Source organism: Notamacropus eugenii, chromosome 6, assembly GCF_028372415.1.
Source record: "Notamacropus eugenii isolate mMacEug1 chromosome 6, mMacEug1.pri_v2, whole genome shotgun sequence".
NCBI lineage: Eukaryota > Metazoa > Chordata > Mammalia > Diprotodontia > Macropodidae > Notamacropus > Notamacropus eugenii.
In genome coordinates this window covers 93,234,686-93,259,431 of record NC_092877.1, presented here as the reverse complement: position 1 = coordinate 93,259,431, position 24,746 = coordinate 93,234,686, and the positions used below count along the sequence as shown (strand labels likewise).

At 35.8% G+C, this 24,746-nt stretch overlaps 1 protein-coding gene across 7 annotated transcripts in view; it reads left to right on the top strand.

Moving 5' to 3' along the window:
- Positions 1–24,746, top strand: part of LOC140511434 (WD repeat-containing protein 19-like) — a 164,050-nt gene that overhangs the window by 55,871 nt on the left and 83,433 nt on the right. For all 7 annotated transcript variants that reach the window (XR_011969549.1, XR_011969548.1, XR_011969550.1 and 4 more), the window contains 4 exons: positions 13,108–13,257; positions 13,367–13,514; positions 15,692–15,896; positions 22,326–22,485. Coding sequence is in view for 4 of the 7 variants with exons in the window: in XM_072620497.1 (XP_072476598.1) it covers positions 13,108–13,257; positions 13,367–13,514; positions 15,692–15,896; positions 22,326–22,485 (663 nt within the window). In the remaining 3 variants the exon portion in view is untranslated. The remainder of the gene's footprint in view (positions 1–13,107; positions 13,258–13,366; positions 13,515–15,691; positions 15,897–22,325; positions 22,486–24,746) is intronic.

Here is a 24,746-nt window from a genome sequence, read left to right as displayed (position 1 = left end):
AGTCTGGGCAAAGCAACAGAATCCTGCCTCTATGCTAGTAAAAAGACCCCTGTAATCTCCTTCTGATCAATTGCTTGATCCCTTTACTGTCTGTGGTCTAAGAGATCCAGAAGCAATTGCTACCTCTGCTGATTCAGTCACTCCTATAGCCTGCTCCTGGTTTCCTGGGGCCTGGGTTGTGCTGGCACGGCCTGTGTTTGACAGTGCTCCACTCTTACCCAAGTGTAACCTTCCTTGGCATTTGTGGGCTGAGAGGTCTAGAAACCACCACTGCTATCAGCAGTTCAAATGCCCTGAGGCCTGCTCCTGGTTTGATGGGGCTCTGTCTACCTCAGCATGGGCTGTGCGAGACTGCACTCTTCTCTCACCCTGGTGCAGTAGACTTTTCCTGTCAACCTTCCAGGTTGTCTTATGCTAGAAATTTGTTTAACTCTGCCTTTTTGTGGGTTTTGCTGCTCTAGAATTTGTTTATTGTCATTTTTAAAGGTATTTGGAGGGGCTGGGGGAGAGGTCAGGGGAGTTCCTGCCTTTACTCTGCCATCTTGGCTTCACCCATCTTACTTGGATTATTTATGTGTTCCATGTGAAGAATTAGATTACTTGGTCTCTTGAAATCTCTTTATTTTTAAAGGGCTTTAAAACTTATTTTTCTTACTCAACACTTCCATGTAATCATTTTTTAATTTGAAAGGTACAATTTGTTGGAAATTGGGCTAACTGGGTGTTTCAGATCACTGTTGTACTGTTTGGTATGTTGGAACAGTAACAATGAACCATTGCCATTAATTCTAAGAATATTATTCATCAATTAAACTGTATCAGACCTTTTAAATGGAAGTGGGACATTGTTTACAATGCATATGTCTTCATACTGAAAATAAAGAGGGGAAAACTTTTGAATAAGAATTGAACTAAATCAAATCAAAATTCATTTGAACAAATCTTGATTTGTTCATTGTTTTGTTCAGTTTGTTCATTCATTCATCAGTCAGCAAGCATTGATTCCTGCAATAGCAAAGGTTCAGTTCTAGCTTCTGAGTTGTACAAAGATAAATAACCCACATTTCCTAACACCAATTGTTGAGTTGATTAATTTCCGCGGCTGTGCACAGATGCACAAAGTATAGATAACTAGAATGATTAGTTATCCTAAGTCAAGGAGGAAGATTTTATTGTTCAGTCACTTTTCAGTTGAGTCTGATGCTTCATGCCCCCATTTGGGGTTTTCTTGGCAAAGATACTGGAGTGGTTTGCTATTACCTTGTCCAGCTCACTTTATAGATGAAGAAACTGAGGCAGATTTAAGTGACTTGCCCAGTATCACAAATAAGTGTCTGAGGCTAGACTTGAAATCAGGAAGATGAGTCTTCCTTACCCTAGGCCCAGTACTCTATCCACTGCACTGCCTAACTGCTAGGTAAATTTTAGCTCAGGCATATTTGTCATTAAGAATTGATGGAATGGGACCCATAAATAAAAGGAGTTCAAAAGATACAAGATAGATAAAGGGAGTAATGGTAGAAAATCATTGCGTATTAAGAAGATAAAAACCACACACAAGAGTTGAAGGCTAAAGGAACTGTAAGAGTATTGTCATTGGAGTATACCGCAGACCACCTGGATGTAAAGAAGAAACCGATGAGGAACTGGGAAACATTGCAAACCTAGTACAGCAACATGATATTTAAATGATGGCACTGCAATTATCCATCATCTGTTGGAGCTCTCTCTCTCTCTGTTTCTCTGTCTGTCTCTGTCTCTCTCAAAAGCAGAACAACTAGCATTTTCTTAACTTGCCTCGATAGTTTAATCAGTTAAAAGGTAGAGGAATGAGAAAAATTTTCTCCTTAGATAATCTGATTAGAGTTCAAATGTAGTAGCTCCAGTCTCATTTATGAAAAAAAGATCTTATTATAGAAATTTTTAAATATGTTGTGCTTTTTTTTTTTATGGTTAGTAGTCCTAATAGATTCATCATTAAATACTCTTGAGATGACTTTGCTTTTGTTGGTTCACTCACCATCCTCCCAATAAATCTTCCCACCAACCCTTGCATTACTTTTTTTTAAAATGATGTGATAATGTTTATATTATTTTACCATCCCCCCATGAGGTTTTTAAAAAAGTTTTATGATGCCTTTTTTATATCACAACTATTCTCTGATATACTCTTCTACACTGAATTCTCCCTTGTTAACTTGGAAAAAGTTATATTAACCAGCCAGCGCTGTGGTTTGGTCTGACAGTTTTATACAAAATTCTACATTCATAGCCCTTCACCTCTGTTGAGAAGAAATATCTTTCATTATCTGTTCTCTGGGGCCAATATTGATTATTACAATTAATTGGAATTTACTTGCCTTTCCATAGTGTTTGTACTTATAATTACTATGTTTATTGTCTTCTTGGCACTGCTTACCTGACTGCATCAGTTCATACAGCCCATACTTTTTTTGAGTTCCTCTTTTGCATCATTTCCATGGCACTATGTGATAGATTATTATGATTTATAATACAGTTCAGTCAGATATTCCTTAATAGTGGAGCAAACTTTGCTTGCAATTTTTGATGCTATAAAAATGCTACCATAGATATTTTTGTATACCGGAGGCATTTCTTTCTGTATTTGACTTCTTTGAAATAAATACCTAGTAGTGATATTAGTAGGTCAAGAGTATAAACAGGTTAGTGACTTACCTTTCATCATTGTACTTTTTAAAAACTATTAACTTACTGACTTTCTCACAGCCTCTCCAGTACTGAATATTTTTATCAGTTTGATCATTGTGCAATAAAGGCTCAGTTTTGTTTTAATTTCTCTTATTATTAATTTGAAGGATACTTACATATTTCTATACATATTCTGAACATATTCATATAACATATTTTGGTAGTTTGCAGTTCTTTTGGTCAAGAGATCTTGATTTTGGAATATGTGTTTATGTCTCTGTAAGATTTTACAAATGTATTTATATTCTACAAGTGTTATTCTTGGTTGCCATATAGTTTTCCTTGGCAAGGAGACAAGTGCTCATTGGTTGAGACTACAGACTAGACTCTTTTTTTCTTTTCATTGTATCATTTGATTCATATCAATTAGTAAATGGTGATAATTCAAGCTAATCATGAGAATTTTGAGTAAGGTGAGCCTGCAGTTCTCTGTAATGCAATCTATTTCTTTGACTCTTAAGAAGAAATTGAATCATTTCACCTTTTAAAAATTCTTTTATGCATTTGCCATTTTTTTTGTGGGTGCATCAACAGATTCCTTTGTTTCTGGGTATAAGTGCAAGGATTAGAAAGGCGATCAGGTTCTCCTGTCTCTTCCTCAAGATTTAGCAGAAAATGTATAGTTATGTGATAAGTGCCATTAAAAGGTGAAAACAAAACAACACACAAATCACTTATGTTCCAATAAAATTTATTGAAAGATATGAATTATTGAAGAAAATGAATCTTATAGCTGTCTAGATCTTGTATTAATGGTGATTAAAGGGAGCATGAAAGCTTCTAGACCCATTTAGATATTGTTTGCATTTTGGGACTATTACTCTGTCAACATTCTTTGTTCTAATATTAGCACCAGTATCTATGTGAGGGTTGTTTGATGAGTCTTTGACAGCAATGTAATTTGAGACTGAATTGTTCTTATAAAGAAAAAGCTCTGCTTCTGACTTGCTTCTCAGTGAGACGCTGATTCTCCAGTGTTCTTGAAAATTTAAGAACTCCAATAGACCAGAATACATATGCCTGGCTTTTCCATGCTCATGCTTTGAGATAACTCAGTTATAGTACATATTTAAGATTCTCAGAAACCTCAGATGTAGGAGCTTGTTGCCAGGGGAAAACCTGTAATAGGCTAGTTCTTCAAATTAAACTAAGTATTATATACAGTGAATGTCCTTGGGAGGTAGCAGCCACCTCAGGACAGACAGCTGGTTCATCTTGGATACCAGTAAATATCCTGAGAATGATTGAGACAGAAACTACTTGGGGGGAGAGAGAGAAAGGAGAAAGCCTTTTGAAAAAGTTATACAGGGAAAAAAAGCTTGTGGAATTTTTGGCACACTAATTTATGAGGCTACAAGCAGCTACACTTCAAATAAAATGATTAACTCTTAAATATAAGCAAAAAAATTAAATTAAACTGTGCTTAATACAAAAGTTTATTCTGCTTAGGAAAGGATCTACCAAAATGGGGGTTATATTTATAGTTTCAGCAAATGATAACAATTGCCCCTTCTAAGCGCAATCTTTCATCTATCTATGCCAGGAGCCTACAGGAAGAGTAGTGGCAATGCCATCCAAGGAAATTTACTAGTCTCTTCTCCCCACAAGAGAGACTTTCATTCTTGCCAGGAGGAGAAGCAGAAGGTTGGGGTTGGAGGCCTCTCTGATACCCTCAGAGAGAAGGGGTACTCAACTAGAGTGATATGTATCTATTCCCTTAAATATCATTAGTCCAGGGCATGCGATTTAATCTGCTTTCTGATGTTTGTCATTTTTAAGGAGGGAAGGAGGATCCCACACTGTATATCTAAATACCAATTTCGCAATGAACACACATAAAGATTAGTAAAGAAAGCCCATTTATCTGAATTGGTAGCAAAACAGAAATCAAAGAAGGTAAACATAGGAGGATGTATACACCAGACAATAGAGTGAAAGAACTTTCCCTTTGGAAGGGGAGATAACTCATTTCAGCCAAAAGAGAGAATACTTGATCTCACCCAAAGGGAAATTCCCCAAAGACTCTAGTGTAGCAAGCTGAAGATAGTGACATGATAAAGACTGCCAGCTCCTTTCATATCTTTCTGTAGTCTTTTCCTTCACCAATCTGAAGTAGGGTTGATTTGATCCATCTTCCTCCTCAAAGGTAGAAGCCAGAAGCACCCAAAGCAATTTGAAGCTTGAAGAAGACCTGAAGCTGGGGGTGGAGGGTGGGAGGTGGAGCCAAGATGACAGAGTAGAAGCAGAGACTTGCTAGAGCTCTTTCTGCAAGTCCAACCAAATACCTGTAAAAAATGTCTCTAAACAAATTCTGGAGCTGCAGAACTCATGGAATGACAGTGAAGCAAATCTCCAGCCCAAGACAGCCCGAAAGGTCAACAGAAAGTGTCTATCTCACTGTGCTGAAAGTAGAGCACAGTCCAGTGTGGGCCAGCACAGAGAGAACCAGAGCAGTCCATGGGGGGACTGAATCTCTGGCATCTGTGGCAGTTTCCAGATTACACTACCCCAAAACTCCGAGGACAAATTGGAAGGTCAGTAGAAAAACCTATGGGACCTGTGTGAGAGAGTAAAGTGGTCTGGCCCCAGCCCCAGGGTAGTAGACGAGGCAGAGGAGTGCAGCAGCTGCAGGGGCAGGAGACTGTTTCTGGAGCTCTAGGCCCACAGATTGTGGGGGGATTGAGTGGCTGACAGTACAACCCCCCAAACCCCACTGGAAGCAGAGAACCTTAACAGCTCAGAAGTCAAGTAAATTACTGGAGAAATGAACGAAAACTGGAAAAAGAATTTATAGAATCTTATTTTGGGAATAAGGAAGATCAAAATACACAAATGGAAAAAGACAAAAAAAAAAATCAAAATTCCTATATCCAAAGCCTCCAAGAAAAATATGAATTGATCTCAGGCCATAAAAAAGTTCAAAAAAAGAGAAGTAGAGCAAAAATTGGGAAGAGAAATGAGAGTGATGCAAGAAAATCATGAAAAATGAGTTAACAGCTTGCTAAAGGAGAGCCCCCAAAATTGCTGAAGAACACAATACCTTAAAAATAGACTAACCCAAATGCTAAAGAGATCCAAAAAACCAATGAGTTGAAGAATGTCTTAAAAAACAAAATTGGCCAGGTGGAAAAGGAGATCCAAAAGCTCACTGAAGAAAATAATTCCTTAAAGATTAGAATGGAGCAGATGGAAGGTAATGACTTTATGAAAAATCAAGAAATTATAAAACAAAACCAAAGGAAGAAGACCTGAAGCTAGAGGAATCCCAAAGAAGACTGAAGAAACTGTTGATCTTCCCAATCATCAACTTCACTCTGCCCCACATATAAAATAGGGTATCCATCTCCACTCTTGAGGAAATAGTCCCATACCAATGGATTTTGACGTTATTGCCAGATTGCCAAATGGATCACATCTGTATTGAGTGAGGCACAGAAAGTGTTAATTGAAGAGGAGTGTAAATGACTTATTATTGATTTGATGATTATTGAATAAACTACCCCAAAGTGCTATCATTTTTGTATTGACTTTGTTGACTACTTTTAATGCCAAGCCTTAGCTTCACTTCTACACCTATGGCTTTTAAAAATCTTAATGGAAAGAAACCATTTAAAGCAATCATCACTCATTTAATATCAACATTAATTCACATTTTTGGACATATAAAATTGACCATAATAGATATGGAAGTTACCTGAGCAAAAATTCTTATAATATTAAGGAAATACAGGGCCCATCAACCTAGGGTACTATAGAAAGATTGACATCAAAAAGGAAGAAGGGGATTGACAAACATTCTCAGAGGATATGATAAATAGATTAAAAACTCTTGAAACAAGCAGGTATTACTTCAGCCAGAAACAGTAAAGGCGTACAATAGATAATTGCTATTGGACTCATCAAATGTAACCAAATGTGATTTACCTTCAGATAGAGCCTATGGAATGGCTTAGATACACCAGTAGAATCAAAAGGCCCATCATGGGTGACATAAATATGAAATAAGCCAACAATATATTGTCAAAGAAATATTTTTTAAATGACTGGGTCATGCAAGAGAGTAACTTTCTATTTGTTTATAGAAAGGTGGAGGTAGAGATCTATGATGACTATTTAGTAACAAGATACCTCTATCAAAAATTATAGAAGGATTTTCTATAAGAATATCCTTAAGGTTTAAAGTTGCCTTCTACTTCCCACTCTAGCTCCCTTTTTTCATTTAACTTCCCCTGTTTGAAAGTATGCTTCTTGAGGACTGGAACTGTCCTGCTTGTTTTTGTATTCTTAGCATTTGGCACAGTGCCCAGCACATAGTGAATATTTAATAAATGCTTTGTAATTTAATTTATTTAAGAAACCCACACTTTGTGACTGATACATATTATGCAAGGAAACAGTAGAAACTGTAACACAGCATTGTAGGTTGCAAAAAAATTTTTCTACTCAACATTTAGCAAGATACAACCTGGTAGCTAAAATTATATATAAGAAGCTCAGTATTCTTCAGAAGCTAGGAGACACCAAATTATGTCATGTCACAAATACAGATATCAAAATAGCTCTAAGAATTCAACAAATAAACTGTTAGAACAAAGCCTTCCTTTCTCAGACTATCACCATTAGCTCAGATGATCACACACTAAAAAGAATAACCACAGTAATAGAAAAACACTGAAGGATTTGATTTTTTCCCCCTTAACATTAAATGCAAAAGTGTGCATAGAATTTAAAGAAATCAGCTAAAGGATTTAGGGAAAATGTTTGTAATAAATATAAAACCCAGGTCACATTGAATTTTTCATTTGAAAGTAACTTTATTCCCAATTGCTGATTGTGTAGAAAAAATATACAGTTTGCAATATCTTCTTTGTCCAGCCAATACAATGTAGAACTTTATCCTAAGGAATTACTGTATGTAAAAATGCCTTATGTGGCAATATGCTCTACATTTCCTCAAGCGTTGACCCTGAAAGGAAAAATATATTAGAGATGATCCAGTTCCCCCTCCCCCCCGAGTGTTCTTTCCTATTCTCATACTGAAATGGCCATAAATATACTTCTCTTTCATTTGTAGTGTATCTTGCCTGTTGTCACTGTTGATCTCTGTTTTACATGATATATGGAAAGTTTCAAGATGAGGTTTTGAGGCAATTAAAAAAAGGTTTTCCCCCTTTAGCACAATATTCCTTTGAAAATATGATTTTAATGTGCTAAAGGAAAAGTGAATTCCCTGATTGTTCTGTTTAGAGATTAGGTAATTGATAACAATAGCAAATTAGAAATAAGTTCTTATTTCAGTTTTAAATTTTTATTGTATAAAATATTTAAATAATAAATTATTGTTATTAGAATTCTTAGTATTTTAATTTATAGGAATGTCTTTTTAAATTTTATTTTTAAAATCTGAACTTAACACCAAAAAATTAGTATTTCCATTTAGAAAATACAAAAGAAAAGGAAAACTATATGTGAAAATATGAATCTTGATTACATATAGCTAGAGTTAAAAAATACGTAATAAATTCAACATGCTGCCTTCTTTTAAAAAAAATTTAGTTGATATCTTTTGTTCATACATTGCCAGAATTTGTCCTATTATCTTTCTTATCTTCCCTAGATAGTTTTCCCTTGTGACAAATATCTTTAAAAAATGATGAAGAAAAATGTTAACAAAACTGATCAATACATTGAAAAACACTGAAAATGTACGTAAAGTTCCATATTTATGAACCTCTTCCCATCTCTTTGAAGAAGTGGGGTTGGGGTATTATCTTATATCTCTAACTTGGATCCTTGCTTGTTTTTAATTTTTTGCATTCTTAAATAAAATTCACTTTTAATTGTTTTGTGGTTCTTTCCATTTACATTTTGTAGTTATGTATTCAACATATTACTTTCACAATTGTTTTACTTGTTTGTGTGTTCTTAATTCCAATTATCTTAGCATTTAACAAAATGACTGAATAAGCCTCTTTTCTTCTTTTTTTGCAGCTATACTTTTCCTTGTGCCCCAAATGAAAAAAATAAAAATACAGTTCTTGTACAAATAAATACAGTGAATCAAAACAAATCCACATATTTCCCGTCTCCAAAATATATCTAATTCTGTACCTTGAGTCCTTAACCCTTCTTCCAGGAAGTGAATAGTTTTCCCATCCTATGTCCTCTGGAATTGTGGTCAGTAATTACTTTGATCAGAGTTCTTAGGTGTTTCAGTTACTTTTATTTACAGTGCTATTGTTAACTGTATAAAGTATTTCTTGTTTCTACTCACTTCATTATGCATTGGTTCATGCAAGTCTCAGGTTTCTCAGAAATCAACCCTTTCATTATTTCTTATGATTCAGTAATATTCCATTACATTCACATATCTTTTTAATTTGGCCACTCCTCAAATGATAGACACTCCCTTTCTTTCTAGTTCTTTGCTATCACCACAACAAAAATCTCTTATAAATATTTTAATACATATGAATCCTTTACTCTTTCTTTGATCCCTGTGAAAGTGTAGGCATAATGGTAGTATAGCTGAATTAAAAGTTACAAACAATTTAGTGGCTTTTGGAGTGTGGTTCCAAATTGCTTTCCAAAATGACTAAACCAGTTTACATCTGTGCCTGCCAAGTGACAGCCCCCTAACATTTGTCATTTTCTTTTCTGGCTGTCTTTGCCAATCTGATAGATATGAGGATAGAACCTGAAAATTCTTTTAATTTGCATTAAATTTATAGGAATTTCATTTCATTTGTTCCCAAAGGATGTTTAAAGTAAATTTATGCTGATTTTTACTTCACCTGGGTCATTTTATTCATTCACCTCATATTTATGCCTTATTCAAAAGAATAAAGCATCAACAAGGTTTTCACCCCTTTGCTCCATCAGTCATCCTTTTTCTTTTCTGCAGCCTCAGTCTCTCTCCTGTTTTTTCTATAAACAGGTTCAAATCTATTTTCTCCTGAAGAAAAACCCAAAACTATATTGTCATTGCCTCAAGTAGTCACCCCATCTTTTTTTTCTTGTTTTTGCTGACAAATTTCTTGAGTATACTTTTTCCTCATGCTACTTTCCCATCTACTTTTTTGTTATTTCTGTTTCCATGTCTCAACTGAAACCACTGTGTCAAAGGTCAAAAGTAACTTTTTGTGTCAGATGAAATTTTCCCAGATTTCATCATCCTCAATCTTTCTGTTTTCTGCTGATACTGTTAACCATTTCCTTCTTTTTTTTTTTTTAAAGCCAAAGAAAATAAAGTTTATTAAGGATTCACCCAATTGGGTTGCCTCTTAAGGAGCCTAAGTATTTGTAACGCTTGTATTCACAAGCGGGCCAGACACAATCCCAGCTAGACAGAGTCTGAGCTGGATTGCATCTGAGCACCTTCATGGAGGCAAGGTGGGACTTAAATACAGAAAAGAGTATAGGAGGGATCTGGGGGTGGGGTGGGGGGGGTCTGGTAGTCCAGGGTGACGGGAGGAGGGGTTTAGGAAGGGTCTTGAGAAGAAGTCCAAGGAGGGTCAAAGACTGGAAACACCTGGAGGCTATCAGGAGATAGACAATGGAGGGTTTGGGTGAGAAGCAGGTAGGGCAATCAAGGGATAACAGACAATGATCAAAGATTTGTGTATGAAAGGCCAGATTCTGTGAGGAGATACAGGAAGAGATCAATTTGAGTATGAAAAGTCAGATTCTGTGAGGAGAAGCAAAGAGAGCTCAATTTGAGTATGAAAAGCCAGGTTTAGTGAGGAAATTCCAGGGGAGCTCAAGGAAGTTCCCAGAGTCTGAACCTCATCATTCCCCCCTCAAACAGATTGAACCCAAATTCTTTTGGGGTAAGGGGCGAAGGTCTCAGTTTCTGAAACTTCTTCCTGCTGGCAAGGGGCGTAGAGCTGTCCCTGCCTCGATGGGTCCCGTTCAAGGGGTCAGACTTCAGAATCTGGGTGGTGCCAGGTCCAGTGGGCTGGAGCCATTTCCTTCTTTAAAAAGTTTTTCATATTATCTTTACTCATAAAGTTTGTCACAAAAAGGGATTAAACTTCTTCTCCTTGACCCCTGAATGCAGAATTGGGGGTCATGGGTGGAAGTTGTAGGAAGACAACTTTAGGTTCAATGTAAGGAGAAACTTCCCAACAACTAGAGCTGTTCAGAAGTGGAAAGAGCTGCCCTGGAAGATGTAAAGCTCCCCTTTTTTTTAGGTTTTCAAAGAGATGCTAAATGACCAAGCAGTTATTCAGCAGCAAGAATTTATTAAACAATTACAAAATGCCAGACACTGTGCACTTGGTAGAGATATTGCAAAGGAGATTCCTGTTCAAGTTAGACTTGTCTTCATCTCAGATTCTGCGACTGACTCTTCTGTTGGTTTCTAAGATAATTACATTATTCCAGTCCTTGAAGGAGGAAATGGCAAACCAACTCTGCTATCTTTGCCAAGAACCCCCAAATTGGGTCATGAAGAGTCAGACGTAACTAAAAAATAACCGAGCAACAAATTCATATATCAATCTGATCATTCTTTTTTGTTGGTTCCTCTTTCTTCCTCAAAGCCCCCTAAATCTAAGTTCTGAAGATTTTGTTCTAAGCCCTCATTTCTTTCTATACTTTCTCCCTTGGAAATTCCATTTATTCTCACAACCAGGTAAATGTATCTGAAATTTGTGTGCTAGTCCTGAACTCATACTTAGCTCCAATCTCACATTTCCAACAGACAACTCTATCTTGAATGTCCCACTGAGATCTAAAATTCAGCATATCTGAAAGTGGATTCTATCCTTCTCCCCTCAAACTCCCAGTCTGTCTTTCTGATTTTCCTATACCATTAAGGGTACTGTGATTAATCTGGTCACCCAGGCTTAAATTTTAATAGTCCTCTTTGATTCCTCCTTCTTTCTTATCCTATACATATGTTTTGTTGTCAAGTACTGTAGATTCTATTTCTGAAATGTTTTTCAAATTGATTTCCTTTTTCCTTTTAAAATTATGTTTACTTACATTTTCTTTTTTATTATGAACTTAATGATCATCAGTGAATACATATTTCAATATGTAAAGGACAAACACATTTGTATAAAAAATGTGAACTGTTACATAAATCCATTTTAAGAAATGCAGGGTGTCCCTAAAGTCTTAGTGCACTTTAAAGCTTTGATAACCCATATAATTTAGCAAAGTAATAATAAAACTGCTCTATGTCTTATTTTATAATTCATAAAAATAAATTTGTGTATTTAGAATGTCTATTGATGCTTTTGTGCTTACTAATTTTCAACCCAATTTTTGTGATTTTGTGAAAACTTTATCTTCTTCTGGTTTCCAAGATATAATATCCTGCTTCCTCTATCTCTGTTCTTTCATTTTTTCCTGATTCTAATTAATCCACCACTCCCTCATTTCTACCAAGTAATAGCCCTCACTTATAAAAAAATAAAAAGTCCAACAAAACTTATCAAAATATTAGCTATATGTGATGATGCCTATCTCATTTTCCATCTGTAGTTCATTACCTCTCTGTTAGGAAGTATATGTTTTATCATTAGTTTTTGAATGGTCTTTGATTAGAATTCTGAGGTCTGCCAAAATTGTTTTCTTCTATATTATTGTTATCTTTGGGTAAGTTGTTCTCCGGGTTCTGCTCATTTCATTCCGCACCAGTTAGTTACTTTCATTACCACTGCTACCATCAAAATGTAGGTCCTCAGTGCCTGTTGCCCCAGCTACTTTAACACTTACTAATTAGTCTTCGACTTCAATCTCTCCTCCTTGCATTCTGTCCTTTCACTGCTGCTTTATTAAATCTTACTGAAGAACAGTTCTAAACATATCACCTGGATAAGTCAATTAACCTTTTTGGATGTCAATTTCTTCCATAAAATGAAGGGACTGAATTGGAATACAGCAGAGTATGATGAAAGGAATCCTAGAGTTAAAGGACCTGGGTTTGAATTCCAGTTGTGCTACTCCTGTGCCACCTCTCTGAGGGTCAATTTTTTCATGTCCAAAATACGTAGAGTTGGATTTGATGATTTCTAGGATTCCTTCCAGCTATTAATCTATGTTCAACCAAAGTCATGTAAGCAGCAAGTTGCCAAGCTGGAATTTGAACTCAGATATTATGGTCTCAAATATAGCACTCATTTTATCTTGCTATTGGATTGTAAACTTTTTGAGTGTAAGGACTGTTTCCATCACTGTACTCCCATCACATATAGCATAGTACTTTGTGGATAATAGATATTCAGTAACAATTTATCAAATCAAAGGGGAAAATGTAACCAAAATAAATATATTTGCAGAATGTATGTTGATAAGTGGTAGATATTATTTTTTTGAATTATTGTTTTGTGTTAAAATTAAGAAATGATATGTTTTGTTTTTTATTAGGCTGGTGTAATTCATTATTTTTACATCGAAGACTGGCAACACGTGAATGAATATCGTCATACTGTCAGCATTAGAAAGATTTTTCCAGATCCAAATGGGACCAGGTTGGCATTCATTGATGATAAAAGCGATGGCTTTTTGTATTGCCCTGTAAGTCCTGATAAAAATAAATATGGATACTATTTGGAAGTTGCAAAAGATAATTATACATGAATCCTTTTGTATATAGAATATTTTAAATACATATGTTTCATTCTAGGTAATTGATGCAGTGTATGAAATTCCAAATTTTCCACCAACCATCAAGTGTATTCTTTGGGAAAATTGGTCAATGGATAAAGGTGTATTTGTGGCTTATGATGATGATAAAGTATATACTTATGTCTTTCACAAGGACACTATTCAAGGTATTATAATTTCTTTTTTATTAAAATACTCAATGCCATGTATTCAAACACATTTATTTTTTCTTTCTTAAAAATTAAATTTGTTTTTGTTGCATTTTAAATTCTAACCTGCCTCCCTTCCTCCCCACCCTATACTAGAGAAGGAAGTTTTTCCTTTTAATTATGAATTTAGAATCATAAGCAAGCACAAATATTTCATTACAGAAAGAACAAATATAATTGTGTATGGAACTGTGAACTTCTGTTATGAAGAGTTTATTTTAAATATATATATATACATATATATATATAGTTTAACAAAGTAGTAAAAAAATTAGACTTTTTGACCCTTACTGAGCTTCTTTTTGTTTTATTTATTTTAAAAATATTTTATTAATAGTCTTTCTTATTTTCTTTTCAATTTTTATCACTTCTCAGCTCCCCTTACTCTCTCATAAATAGATGCCTTCCCTTGTAATAAATAAGAGTGGTCAAATAAAGCAAATCTATCCTTCAGCCATATCTTTATGTCTGGTTTTGTTACCTCTGGTTAGTCACCTCTTTGCCAGGAAGCTGAAGGGTATGCTTTATCATCAATCTTCTGAAGTCATGACTGGTTACTATGTTTATCAATTCAAAAACCTTTCATTGCTTTCCTTTATGTTACTGTGGTTTTCATGTAAGTTGTTTTTCCTTTCTGCTTATTTTAATCTGTATTATCAGTTCAAATGAATCTTCCTAGGTCTTTCAGAATTCTTAATATCTGTCATTTCTTACAGTACAATAATAATCCCTTCCATTAGTTTACCAGTTTCTTTAGTTATTCACTATTTGATGGGTACCTACGTTCTTTTCACTTCTTTAGTACAACAAAAATGGTGCTGTGAATATTTATATACATTTGGATCTTTCTGGGTGGGAATCTGACTGGTGTTTCTGGTACAGTTTAGTGATTTTATGGGCATATTTCCAAATTATCAGAATGTTTGAAACAATTTAAGTTATAAAAGACTACATTTATGTGCTTGTCCTTCCTTCCATAACTCTTCCAATATTTGTCACCCTTTGTCATCTTTGTCAATTCAGTGAATGTGAGGTAGAACCTCAGGGTTGTTTTAATTTGCATTTCTCTTTTTATTAGTGATTTGGAGCATCTTTCATATAGTTATGGATGGATTGCATTTCTTTTTTTGGAAAAAAAAAGCCTGTTTATTTCTTTTAACCACTTAACCATTGTGAAATGGCTCCGTTTACACATATTTATGATAAAGCTGGATGTTATTGCTATAAGGTTTTGTCATTGCATTTGTATGTTATAGAACATGATGTTTCAGTGTCAGTTTAGTCTGCATTTTCCTTCTGAAACATTAATCCTCAGGCCCTTGATCACTCACTGAATTTATAGTAAACACTTCCAGTTATATCTAATACTTGGATCAGAATTTCAAATTAAACTTGATAAATTAAAACTTTTATTCATTGTATTGAGCAAGTGTTCACTGAATGACATTCAAATTAAGAAAAAACGACATGTTTATATTAAGGACTGATGAGTAATTTGAGTTAAAGTATAATTTTAAGTAAAATTAAAATCTGAATGACCAAAATTGTTCTTTTATCTTTCTGTCAGAAGATATCAGTCAAATATTTTAATTCACTGGGGGTTCATTATAATTCTATCTACCTGATCAATGATGTGTGCCATCATCATAGATAAGATTTCCTTGTAACAAGGTCCTTTTGATATTTCCATAACTAAACTCATTTGATGACATTTAAGATCAACATATATTTTTACCAAATATTCTTTTGTAGAGAATAGATATTCTTTAGGTATCAATCATTTTTTTCATTACATTTGCTAAATATGAATTTGAATGATGTAAAAGGGAGAAGGTAAAGGCTTATCTAGAGAGAAGTGGCCCAATCAGTGACCTTCCATTTAGTAGGTACCTACTATATTCCTCTTAAATTTTCTTAACTATACATAGAGTTCATCAGGAAATGAACTAAAAATATGTGTAAAGAGGAGGGATGATGGGAGTTAAATTTCTCAGGATTTAAAGATTCGACATTTCCACAGATATTCTCACTGATTATACTGACACATATGCTAGTATATTTTATGTTTTATCAGTCACTGGGGAAGAATTAGATATAATAGCTTCTAAAAATAATTTTCTGATTTTATAATGTAGGGTCCAAGGTAATTTTGGCAGGAGGCACAAAAGTTCCCTTTTCCCATAAGCCATTGCTCTTGTATAATGGAGAATTAACCTGTCAGACACAGAGTGGAAAAATAAACAATATCTGTCTTAGCACCCATAGCTTTCTCAACAATTTTACAGACTCAAAAAGTAATGAGCTGAGACACATACTGCTGCAAACTTTAATGCTAAAAAGGTAAGTCTCGTTTTATATGAGAATAATCATCTAAGTTTGTTGTCTGATATGATATTATTACCTGGTATTATGTATATTATTGATCTATGAATAGACCAGAAAATAATTGTAACAAATTATCCTAAGTCCTTCAAAGTTTGAGGTACTCCTTAAGTTCTAATATCTAACATATGGATGACTAGTCGTTTACTCTTCTTTTCCCCTTGCCTAGCTATCTTGAAGCCACTCCATATGTTCCACAAAATCATAGAATTTGAGAGTTGGAAAGTGCTTTACAGATTATCTGGCCCAACCTGTACTTGAACAAAAATTCTCTTTATAAAATATTCGTGTGCTTATATAGCCTTTACTTGAAGATCTCTAGTGAAGGGAAAATCACTAACTCCCAAGGCTGACCATTTCACTTTTGGATAGTTCCAATGGTTAGTTTTTCTCATTTAAAACTCTTGACAACTGGCCCCCTCCTTCCTTTCCAGTATTTTTATACTTCACTCTCCCAGTAAGACTGACATTCTGGTTTTTCCATCTCCCAAATCTAGGCATTTTCATTGACTGTCCCCATGCCCGGAAATCTCTCCCTCCTTCTCTCTGCCTCCTGCCTTCCTTGGCTTAAAGTCCCCAGTTTAACTCTGAGCTCCTTGGGAGCAGGATCTCTCTTCTTCCTTTCTTTGTATTCCCAGTTCTTAGCATGTTACCTGGCACATAGTAGAATATATATGTTTATTGGCTGATTAACTCTATTTTTTTTTTTAAGAATGCCATCTCTCTCTGGGGGGGACATTCTTGGGTCATTAGATTAGAATTATGATTAGCTCAGAATAACTCAGTCTTCATTCCACTGGGAAACCCTGTTTCTTTCCTGAATGAGGCACATTTCAATGAGTCATCATACAATAATGGTGTCTATCATCCAAGCAAATAGATATGTAATACTTAACTATATATAATGATTTAAAAATATATATGTACATATAGGTAGAATAAATATAAGAATAAAATGAATAGCATATTTGAATCTTATAGTTGCATACCTATAGGTTTTCCCAGGCTCTGGCTGCCCGTAACTCAGAAATTTCAGAAAGATACAGTTCAGGAATCTAGACCTAAATGGGTTAAACCTACAATATATTGCTATCTTCAGTCTAAGCGAGAGTTTTCCCTAAAGCTGCTCTACTGATTGCTTTCCAGGGCACCAATGTCCGGATTTTGTGTAGGATGGAAAATTGGGAGCTGAGGTTGGCTTTCAATGCCTTTTCGTTTTCTAATCATGTTTCTATCTTTGATGTCAACCTCTGTCTCTGATCTCTTATTGTTTCCTGGTTTAATTGCTCATTGACTGGAATTTATAGGACTCTGATCACTTCATTGCCTGTTTCTGGCTAATAGAATAGTGAGGTATAGTCTAGGACAGGAACAGATGTGGAGCAAGACTCTTACCATCCCAATCACTATATTGCTTCTTTTTCCCTCTGGTCCTTTGGTTGACTAGACTGTTTTTGTGTGTTCAGGTTTTCCAGTGATCAGTAATTATGGCATTTCCCTCTTGATCTTCCCTAATCATAGTTGGATTTGGTAACTTCTTTCTTCTTTCCCATCATATTGTCACGACAAGATGAGTGGGGCAGAGTCAGGTTATTATATTTATAAGGTAGATGCCTTACCTGTTAGGGAAACTTTTGAAACCGTTATTGGAACACTTGAATTAGCACTGGGGAAGTCTTACTTCAAAACTTGGTTAACGAGTACATCCAAGCATTTAAGTGTTGACAGATACAAGGATGGACAGTTTTTTGAAAAGGGGAGTTGGGAAGAGAAGAGGGGTAAAGTAGCCCTTCCTGTCCAGCTCTAGGTGTTTGTTTTTGGTGAGAAGTTAGTAGCCTGGTTAACTGGTTCTCTTTGGGGAAATCAAATAAACTTTGTTGTTGTGCTTAAGTGATAGAGATGTATAAATGTATGATGTGATCCTACTTTAGGGAGAAGAGAGGTGCAGCTAGTGATGGTAAAATTGATAGGATGTCCAAGGAAGGTGAAAAAAAAAAACTACTTACCTCTCCACTTAAAGAATAGGGCATCCTCTAGGAGAAACACTGAAGTGACTTGTTCCTGTACCCACTGCAGTTGAGTAACTGCACTATTTCTGAATGGGTTACTTTTTTATCCAGCTATCTGTACAACAAGGGATGGGACTGGAAGAAATTTAAAACAGATATTTCAGTTTCTTGTCTTCTCTGCTACTTGAGGGATTAGAGTGGGAACTAAATGAATGTTGTGGTGTTTATTGCACATGGACAGTTTTCCAATGTTAATATATGTATGTATTCTTATTCCATTAAATGCTTTCTAAAGTTATAAACTTAACAGAAGAGATCTGATGAAGCACAAACAAGAAGATAGGAAGGAAAGAGAGTAACTATTAGGGAGAGTATTAGCCCAGGGATTTCATTGATAGACACAAATAAAATACATATTGATGTCAGAATCCAGAATATGTCTAATATATTAGTGATTGAATCACAATTAGCAGTGCTCCTTTGTGGTAGCTTCAAGTGGAACTAGCTTTAATTTTTCATTCCTGTGTGCTAGTACCATGCTTTTGTACTGAATTGTGAAACTTACAGGAAACTATTTAAATTTGACATTCTTGGTTTGAGAAGTGTAAAATTCTCAAGGCATTCTCTTCCTGTTCAGGACTTTTCCATAAAAGTTAACTTTTATTTTCTTTAGTGATCACATTGGGAAAGACAGGGGCTGCTTAATTTATTGATTTGCAATTAACCACTTAGTTATAAATTGGAGGTGGAGAGGAAATCTGGTGTATTGTGTTCAATTCTGTGTACCACATTTTAGGAAGAACTAAAGTTGTAAGGGAGACCAGGTTGGTGAGGGGGACTGGAGAGACTATATGAGATGAGAATCTGATAAAGTAACCAGATATTTAGATTAAAAATGAAGATTTAGGGAAACATCTGTATAGGAATCTTTATTATTATAGCAGAGGTGTGCTCCCTTTCTTCCATTTTTGCATCACTGTCAAAGGTAGCTTTGCCCTTTCTTCCTCCCTCAGAGATTTTAGGAGAGGTTTGGGGAAGCCTGAGTTATTATTGGCATGTTCTCTTTACATATCACTGAAGGAGGGGAAAAATGCAAAGGGAAAGAGAGCTCCAGTGGCCATTCTGGTGTCCCAAAAACTCTCTTCTAGCTCTGTAATTCTGTTGACTTCTAAAGTGATGTGTAACTTCACCTTGAAACCTGCTTCAGGCTTTCCAAAAGACTCTGCCTTCTTCATCTTTTTCTTATTAAACCTTCCCCCCCCCCCCAATACTGTAATTGAAATTAAGTTTTAAGACTTTCTTATTGTTTTTCTTAATTACTAATATCACAGATGGTGCCATAGTACACAAAGCACTGGACCTCTAGTCAAGATGACAAGAGTTCAAATCCAGATTCAAACACTTACTAGCTGTGTGACATTGGGCAAGTCACTTAACTTCTGTCTGCCTCAGTTTCTTCGCATGCTAAATGGAAATGATAATAATACCTACCTTCCAGGGTTGTTATGAGGATTAAATGAGATAATAGTTGAAAAGTGGTTAGCAGAGTACCTGTCACATAGTACATGCTTCTTAAATGCTTATTCCCTTCTCTTCCTTTTCTCCCTCCCTCTCACTCATTTTCATTGCAAATATACAATATGTAGCTACATTATGGATTTGAAAGGCTTTTGGTGGGTTAGCCAGAGAGCCTAATCATCCATTTATAATATTATCTCAGTGAGGTTAGTCTTAGGTACAAGTAAACTTTTGGAATTTTTGTAAGTTGAGGACTTCCTCTTTATTGTAAACAGATTTCACTATGAATATAGTGAATGAAGTAGTTTTTCTAGGAACTTACATTCTGCCATGAAGACAAGATCATTTTGGTAGGAAAGGCCCTAGCAATGGGGGGAAGGGGAAATGAGGAAAGACTTCATGTATAAGTGGCTATTTGAGCTTAGTTCAAAGGAGACCTCATATCTTAGAAGTGGAGATGAAATGAAAATGCATTCCAGGATGGGGGACAGTGCAAAGACACATATATGAGACAGAGTATATCACATGTGAGGAAGAGTAAGTAGGGTAGTCTGGCTGGCCTAGATAGTTTGGGAAGGGAGTAAAGGCTAGAAAAGTAGGACAGAACCAGGCTGTGAAGAATTTTAGAAGGCAAACAGTCTATATTTGATCCTAAAGGCAATAGGAATTCATTGAAGTTTGTTAAATTGGCAGTGACTTGGTAAGGTCAGAGCTTTAGGAAAATCACTTTAGCAGTGTCATGGAGGATGGATTGGAGTTAGGAGAGACTTTAGTAAGGGAGATCAAATAGCAGGGTATTTTAAATAGCCTACCTAGAGGTGAAGAGGGTCTGAAATAGGGTGGTATTTGTGTGAGTAGAGAGAAAAATAATGTTTGCAAAAGAGATTTTAGAGTTGTAGAAATGACAAGATTTACCAAGTGATTGTATAAGTGGGTTGAATGAGAGTGAAGAGGGGAGAATAACGCCAGAGTTGTGAATTTGGGTGATGGGTGACTAAAAGGATGGTGACTTCTGATTCCCATAACCTAAAGAGAGAAATTTGAAATAGGGGTAGTAGAACTTTGAAGAGACTAGGACTGGATATGTAGTTCTGGGCATCATTAGCATAGAGATGATAATTAAATCCATTGGTGCTGATGAGGTTACCAAATGAGAAAGTGTACAGATAAAGGAGGGCCAAGGATAGAACTTTGGGGATATACCCATAATTCGTTATGGAGTGGTTAGGTAAAGAGAAGCACTAAGAAGAAGCAGTGTCACACAAAGAAATTACAGAGAAGTGAGAGTGCTACAGAGGAGAAGGTGACCAGTGGCATCAGATACTTTAGAAAGATTGAGAAGAATGACGATGGAGAAAAGACTGCTGATGTAATGTTGGGGAGAACTGTTTCAGTTGTGTAATGAAGTCAGAAGGCATTGTTACATAAAATTGGGAAGTGGGTAAGAGAAGTGAAAGAAACAAAGGTCAGAAACTTATTCTAAGAGCTTACTTTTGAAAGGATGGAGAAGCATAAGACTATAGCTTGAGGGAGTGGTAGGGTCCAATGAAGATAATCTCCCCCTCCCAATCAAATGTCTGTTTATTTTTGGTAAATAGTATTTCATTTTTTCCAATTACATGTAAAGATAGTTCTCTCCATTCACTTTTTATAAGATTTTGAGTTTCAAATTATTCTCCCTTCCTGCTTTTCATCCCTACTCCCAGACAATAAGCAATCTGATAGAGGTTATACATGTGCAATCATGTAAACTTATTTCCACATTAGTTATACTGTGAAAGAAGAAACAGAACAAAAAGAAAAAGCCACAAAAAAGAGGAAATAGTCTGCTTCAATCAGCATTCAGACTTCCTAGTTCTTTCTATGGATGTGGATAGCATTTTCCATTGTGAATCTTTTGGAATTGTCTTGGATCATGGTATTGTTGAGAAGAGTTAAGTCAGTCATAGTTGATTATCACATGGTATTGTATTACTGTGTACAATGTTGTCCTGATTTTGCTCTCTTCATTTAGCATCAGTTCATATAAGTCTTTCTAGGTTTTTCTGAAATCTGCCTGCTCATCGTTTCTTACAGCACAGTAGTATTCCATTAAATTTATACACTGCAGCTTGTTCAGCCATTCTCCAGTTGATGGGCATTCCTTCAATTTCCAAAACTTTGTCACCACAAAAAGAATTGCTATAAATATTTTTATACATTTAAGTCCTTTTCCCTTTTTTATAATGTCTTTAGGGTATAGAGCTAGTAGTGGCATTGCTGGATCAAAGGGTATGCACAGTTTGATTGCCATTTGGGCATAGTTCCAAATTGCTCTCCAGAATGGTTGGATCAGTTCACAACTCCATTGCATTAGTGTCCCAATTTTCCCACTCCTTTTCTAACACTTGTAATTTTCCCTTTCTGCAATATCAGCCAATCTTATAGGTGTGACGTAGTCCCTCAGAGTTGTTTTTAATATGCATTTTTCTAATCAATAGTGATTTAGAGTATTTTTCATTTGACTATAGATAGCTTTAATTTTTAAGGTTATTTTTAAAGATAGGGAAGGACTGGATATGTTTGAAGTGGTAGGGGAAGGACTTTTAGAGAGGGAGAGTTAGAAATTAAGGAGAAAATGATGAGTGTAGGCTATGATCTGACAAAGGAATTTCAGAGTTTTTGATTGTGAAAATGGAAAACTTGTGCATTTTGGTGAAATCAAGGGTATGACCATTCCTTTGTGTCACAGTTGGAGTGGAAGAGTAGGGAGCTGAAGAGATTGAAGAATTCAGATATTATTAAGAAATTCAAGGGAATATCAGCATGTATACTGCAGTCCCCTAATGTAACTGGACAAATAAATTTCTTCCTACTATAGGTTCTCTGAAGCATGGGAAGTATGCAAACTTCTGAATGAAACATCTGCTTGGAATGAATTGGGCAGTGCCTGTCTGCATCACATGGAAGTAGAATTTGCCACACGTGTGTATCGTACAATTAGAAATGTTGGGATGGTGATGTCTTTGGAGCAAATAAAAGTAAGTTATTGCAATTTATATATGTTGTGTGAGAATATGGGAAAATGTCGTTTAGTATGATCATATTGTTATTAATTAAACACAGAGACAGCCTTACAAACAGGAAGCATGAGGAACTGCTATGTGATATGATTTGAATGGTCCTGAAAGGATAGCCTGTCCACTTACATTTTCTTAACTGACCTGAAATGTCTGAAATTTCTCTTCTGGGGGTCATTTCTTAAGGGAATTCTTGAAAATGTATAATTTAATTGGGTTAAAATATGTTTTAGTGGAGAGAATATTGGATTAGCTGTTAGAAAACCTTGGGTCCAGCGTGTGACCTTGCAAAAGTCACAGTCACTCTCAATGTGAATACTTGCATCTATAAAATAGTGGGTTTAGATTCGATGATCTTTAAGTTCCAGTTCTAACATTTTATCATCTATGTTATTAGATTATCTCAGAGGGACATATATCAATTAGCCAATATAGTAAAACAGATTAATTTATCTGATTTAAATTCATTACCATTTAACAGAGAAGAGGGCCTGGAGGGATTAACATTGTAGAAAAGGTACATTTTAATTAGGGAAAATGAAAAAGGAAGGGTTGAGAGAATGCCATAAGAAAAGCCTTCACTGAAGTGGGGAACTATGAGTAACTTAGAGAAGGTATGAGGGAATAGAGAATGTCACGGGGAAAGGTGTTACTGGAATGATTTGCCACTTCCTTCTCCAGCCTATTTTACAGATGAGGAAACTGAAGCAAACAGAGTTAAATGACTTGCCCAGCTAGTCGGTCCCAGAGGTCAGATTTTAACTCAGGAAGTTGAGTCTTCCTGAACCTGAGATTGGCACTCTACCTATTGTGCCTCCTAGCTGCCCTTGTGCCTTATGTGCTTGGTGCGTAGTAGAAGCTTAATAAATGCTTTTTAATTGATTTCCAGTGTTTTGGTACTACAAAAGTGCTACTATTAATGTTTTAGCATTGTTAGTGTGGGACGCTTGCTTCATATCCTTGGATAAAATCCTGTAAGACCAAGACTCCTGAGTTATGTTGTTGGCACAATCCTCTAGAACTGTCTGGAAAGGTGACATAGGATTGTAAATGAGAAGACTGGACAAAGCTCATGACTATTGTAATTTAAAAATCTGATGTTTCTTAATTATTTCAATTAAATTATTCATAACTTGCTACTATCCTCTTTTACTTGTGGCTCATATGACTAAAGTTTTGAAGGAAGGATGGCACTGAGGAATCTTGAACTCAGTACAGTTTCTTAACAACAACAAGATTTGGCTGCTGATTAGATATGTGACATGAGTGAGGGTGAGGCTAACACTGAACCTATATAATTGAATATAAAGATGATAAGGAAATTTAGAAGAGGGATACATTTTTGGGGATAGAATTCCAGCTGAGTCATTTAAAATCCTAAAAGATGATGCTGTTAAAGTGCTGCACTCTACATGCCAGCAAATTTGAAAAGCTTAGCAGTGGCCACAGGATTGGAGATCAGTTTACATCCCAATCCTAAAGAAGGGCAATGCTGAGGAATGTTGAAATTACCAAACAGTTCTACTCATTTCCATGCCAGCAAGGTTAAGATTCTGCAAGCTAGGCTTTAGCAATATGTGAACTGAGAATTACTAGAAGAGCAGGCTGGTTTTTGAGGAGGCAGAGGAACTAGAGACCAAATTGTCAAGATTATAGAGAAAGCAAGGAAGTTCCAGAAAAAAAAAACAACCAAAACTACTGATTCATTGACTACACTAAAACCTTTGACTGTGTGAATCACAATAAAATGTGGCAAATCTTTAGAGATGGGAGTACCAGATCATCTTTGTTTGTATTCATCCTTTGTTGCCAAAGAAGACCATGCCGCAAAGAAATGATGACATGACTTGCACTTGATTTTGTTTTGAGTGAGGGAGGTCACCAACCTCACTTCTCCTCCAGAGCCATCTGAATCTAGTGACTAGATATTCATTAGGATGACTGGAGATGACCCAGGATGCACTGGGAGACCTTGGGCCCTTTAGGCTAAGGTATTTGCAGGTACTCACTTAGGGTGAGGCAATGCCCATTCATTGAATAGACGTGTTTCAGAGGTCATGGCCCCTTTAATGAGGTCAAGAAAAAGAAAGATATCAGGCTGGGTGGGAAACAGCAGCAGTTACTATGGATAATCACTCTAAAGCTAGGAGGGTCCAGAGGAGCCCTTAGGCAGGGGCCCATTGGTGTCCCAGTTTCAGAGTGCAGTAGGTTTAAGGTTTTGG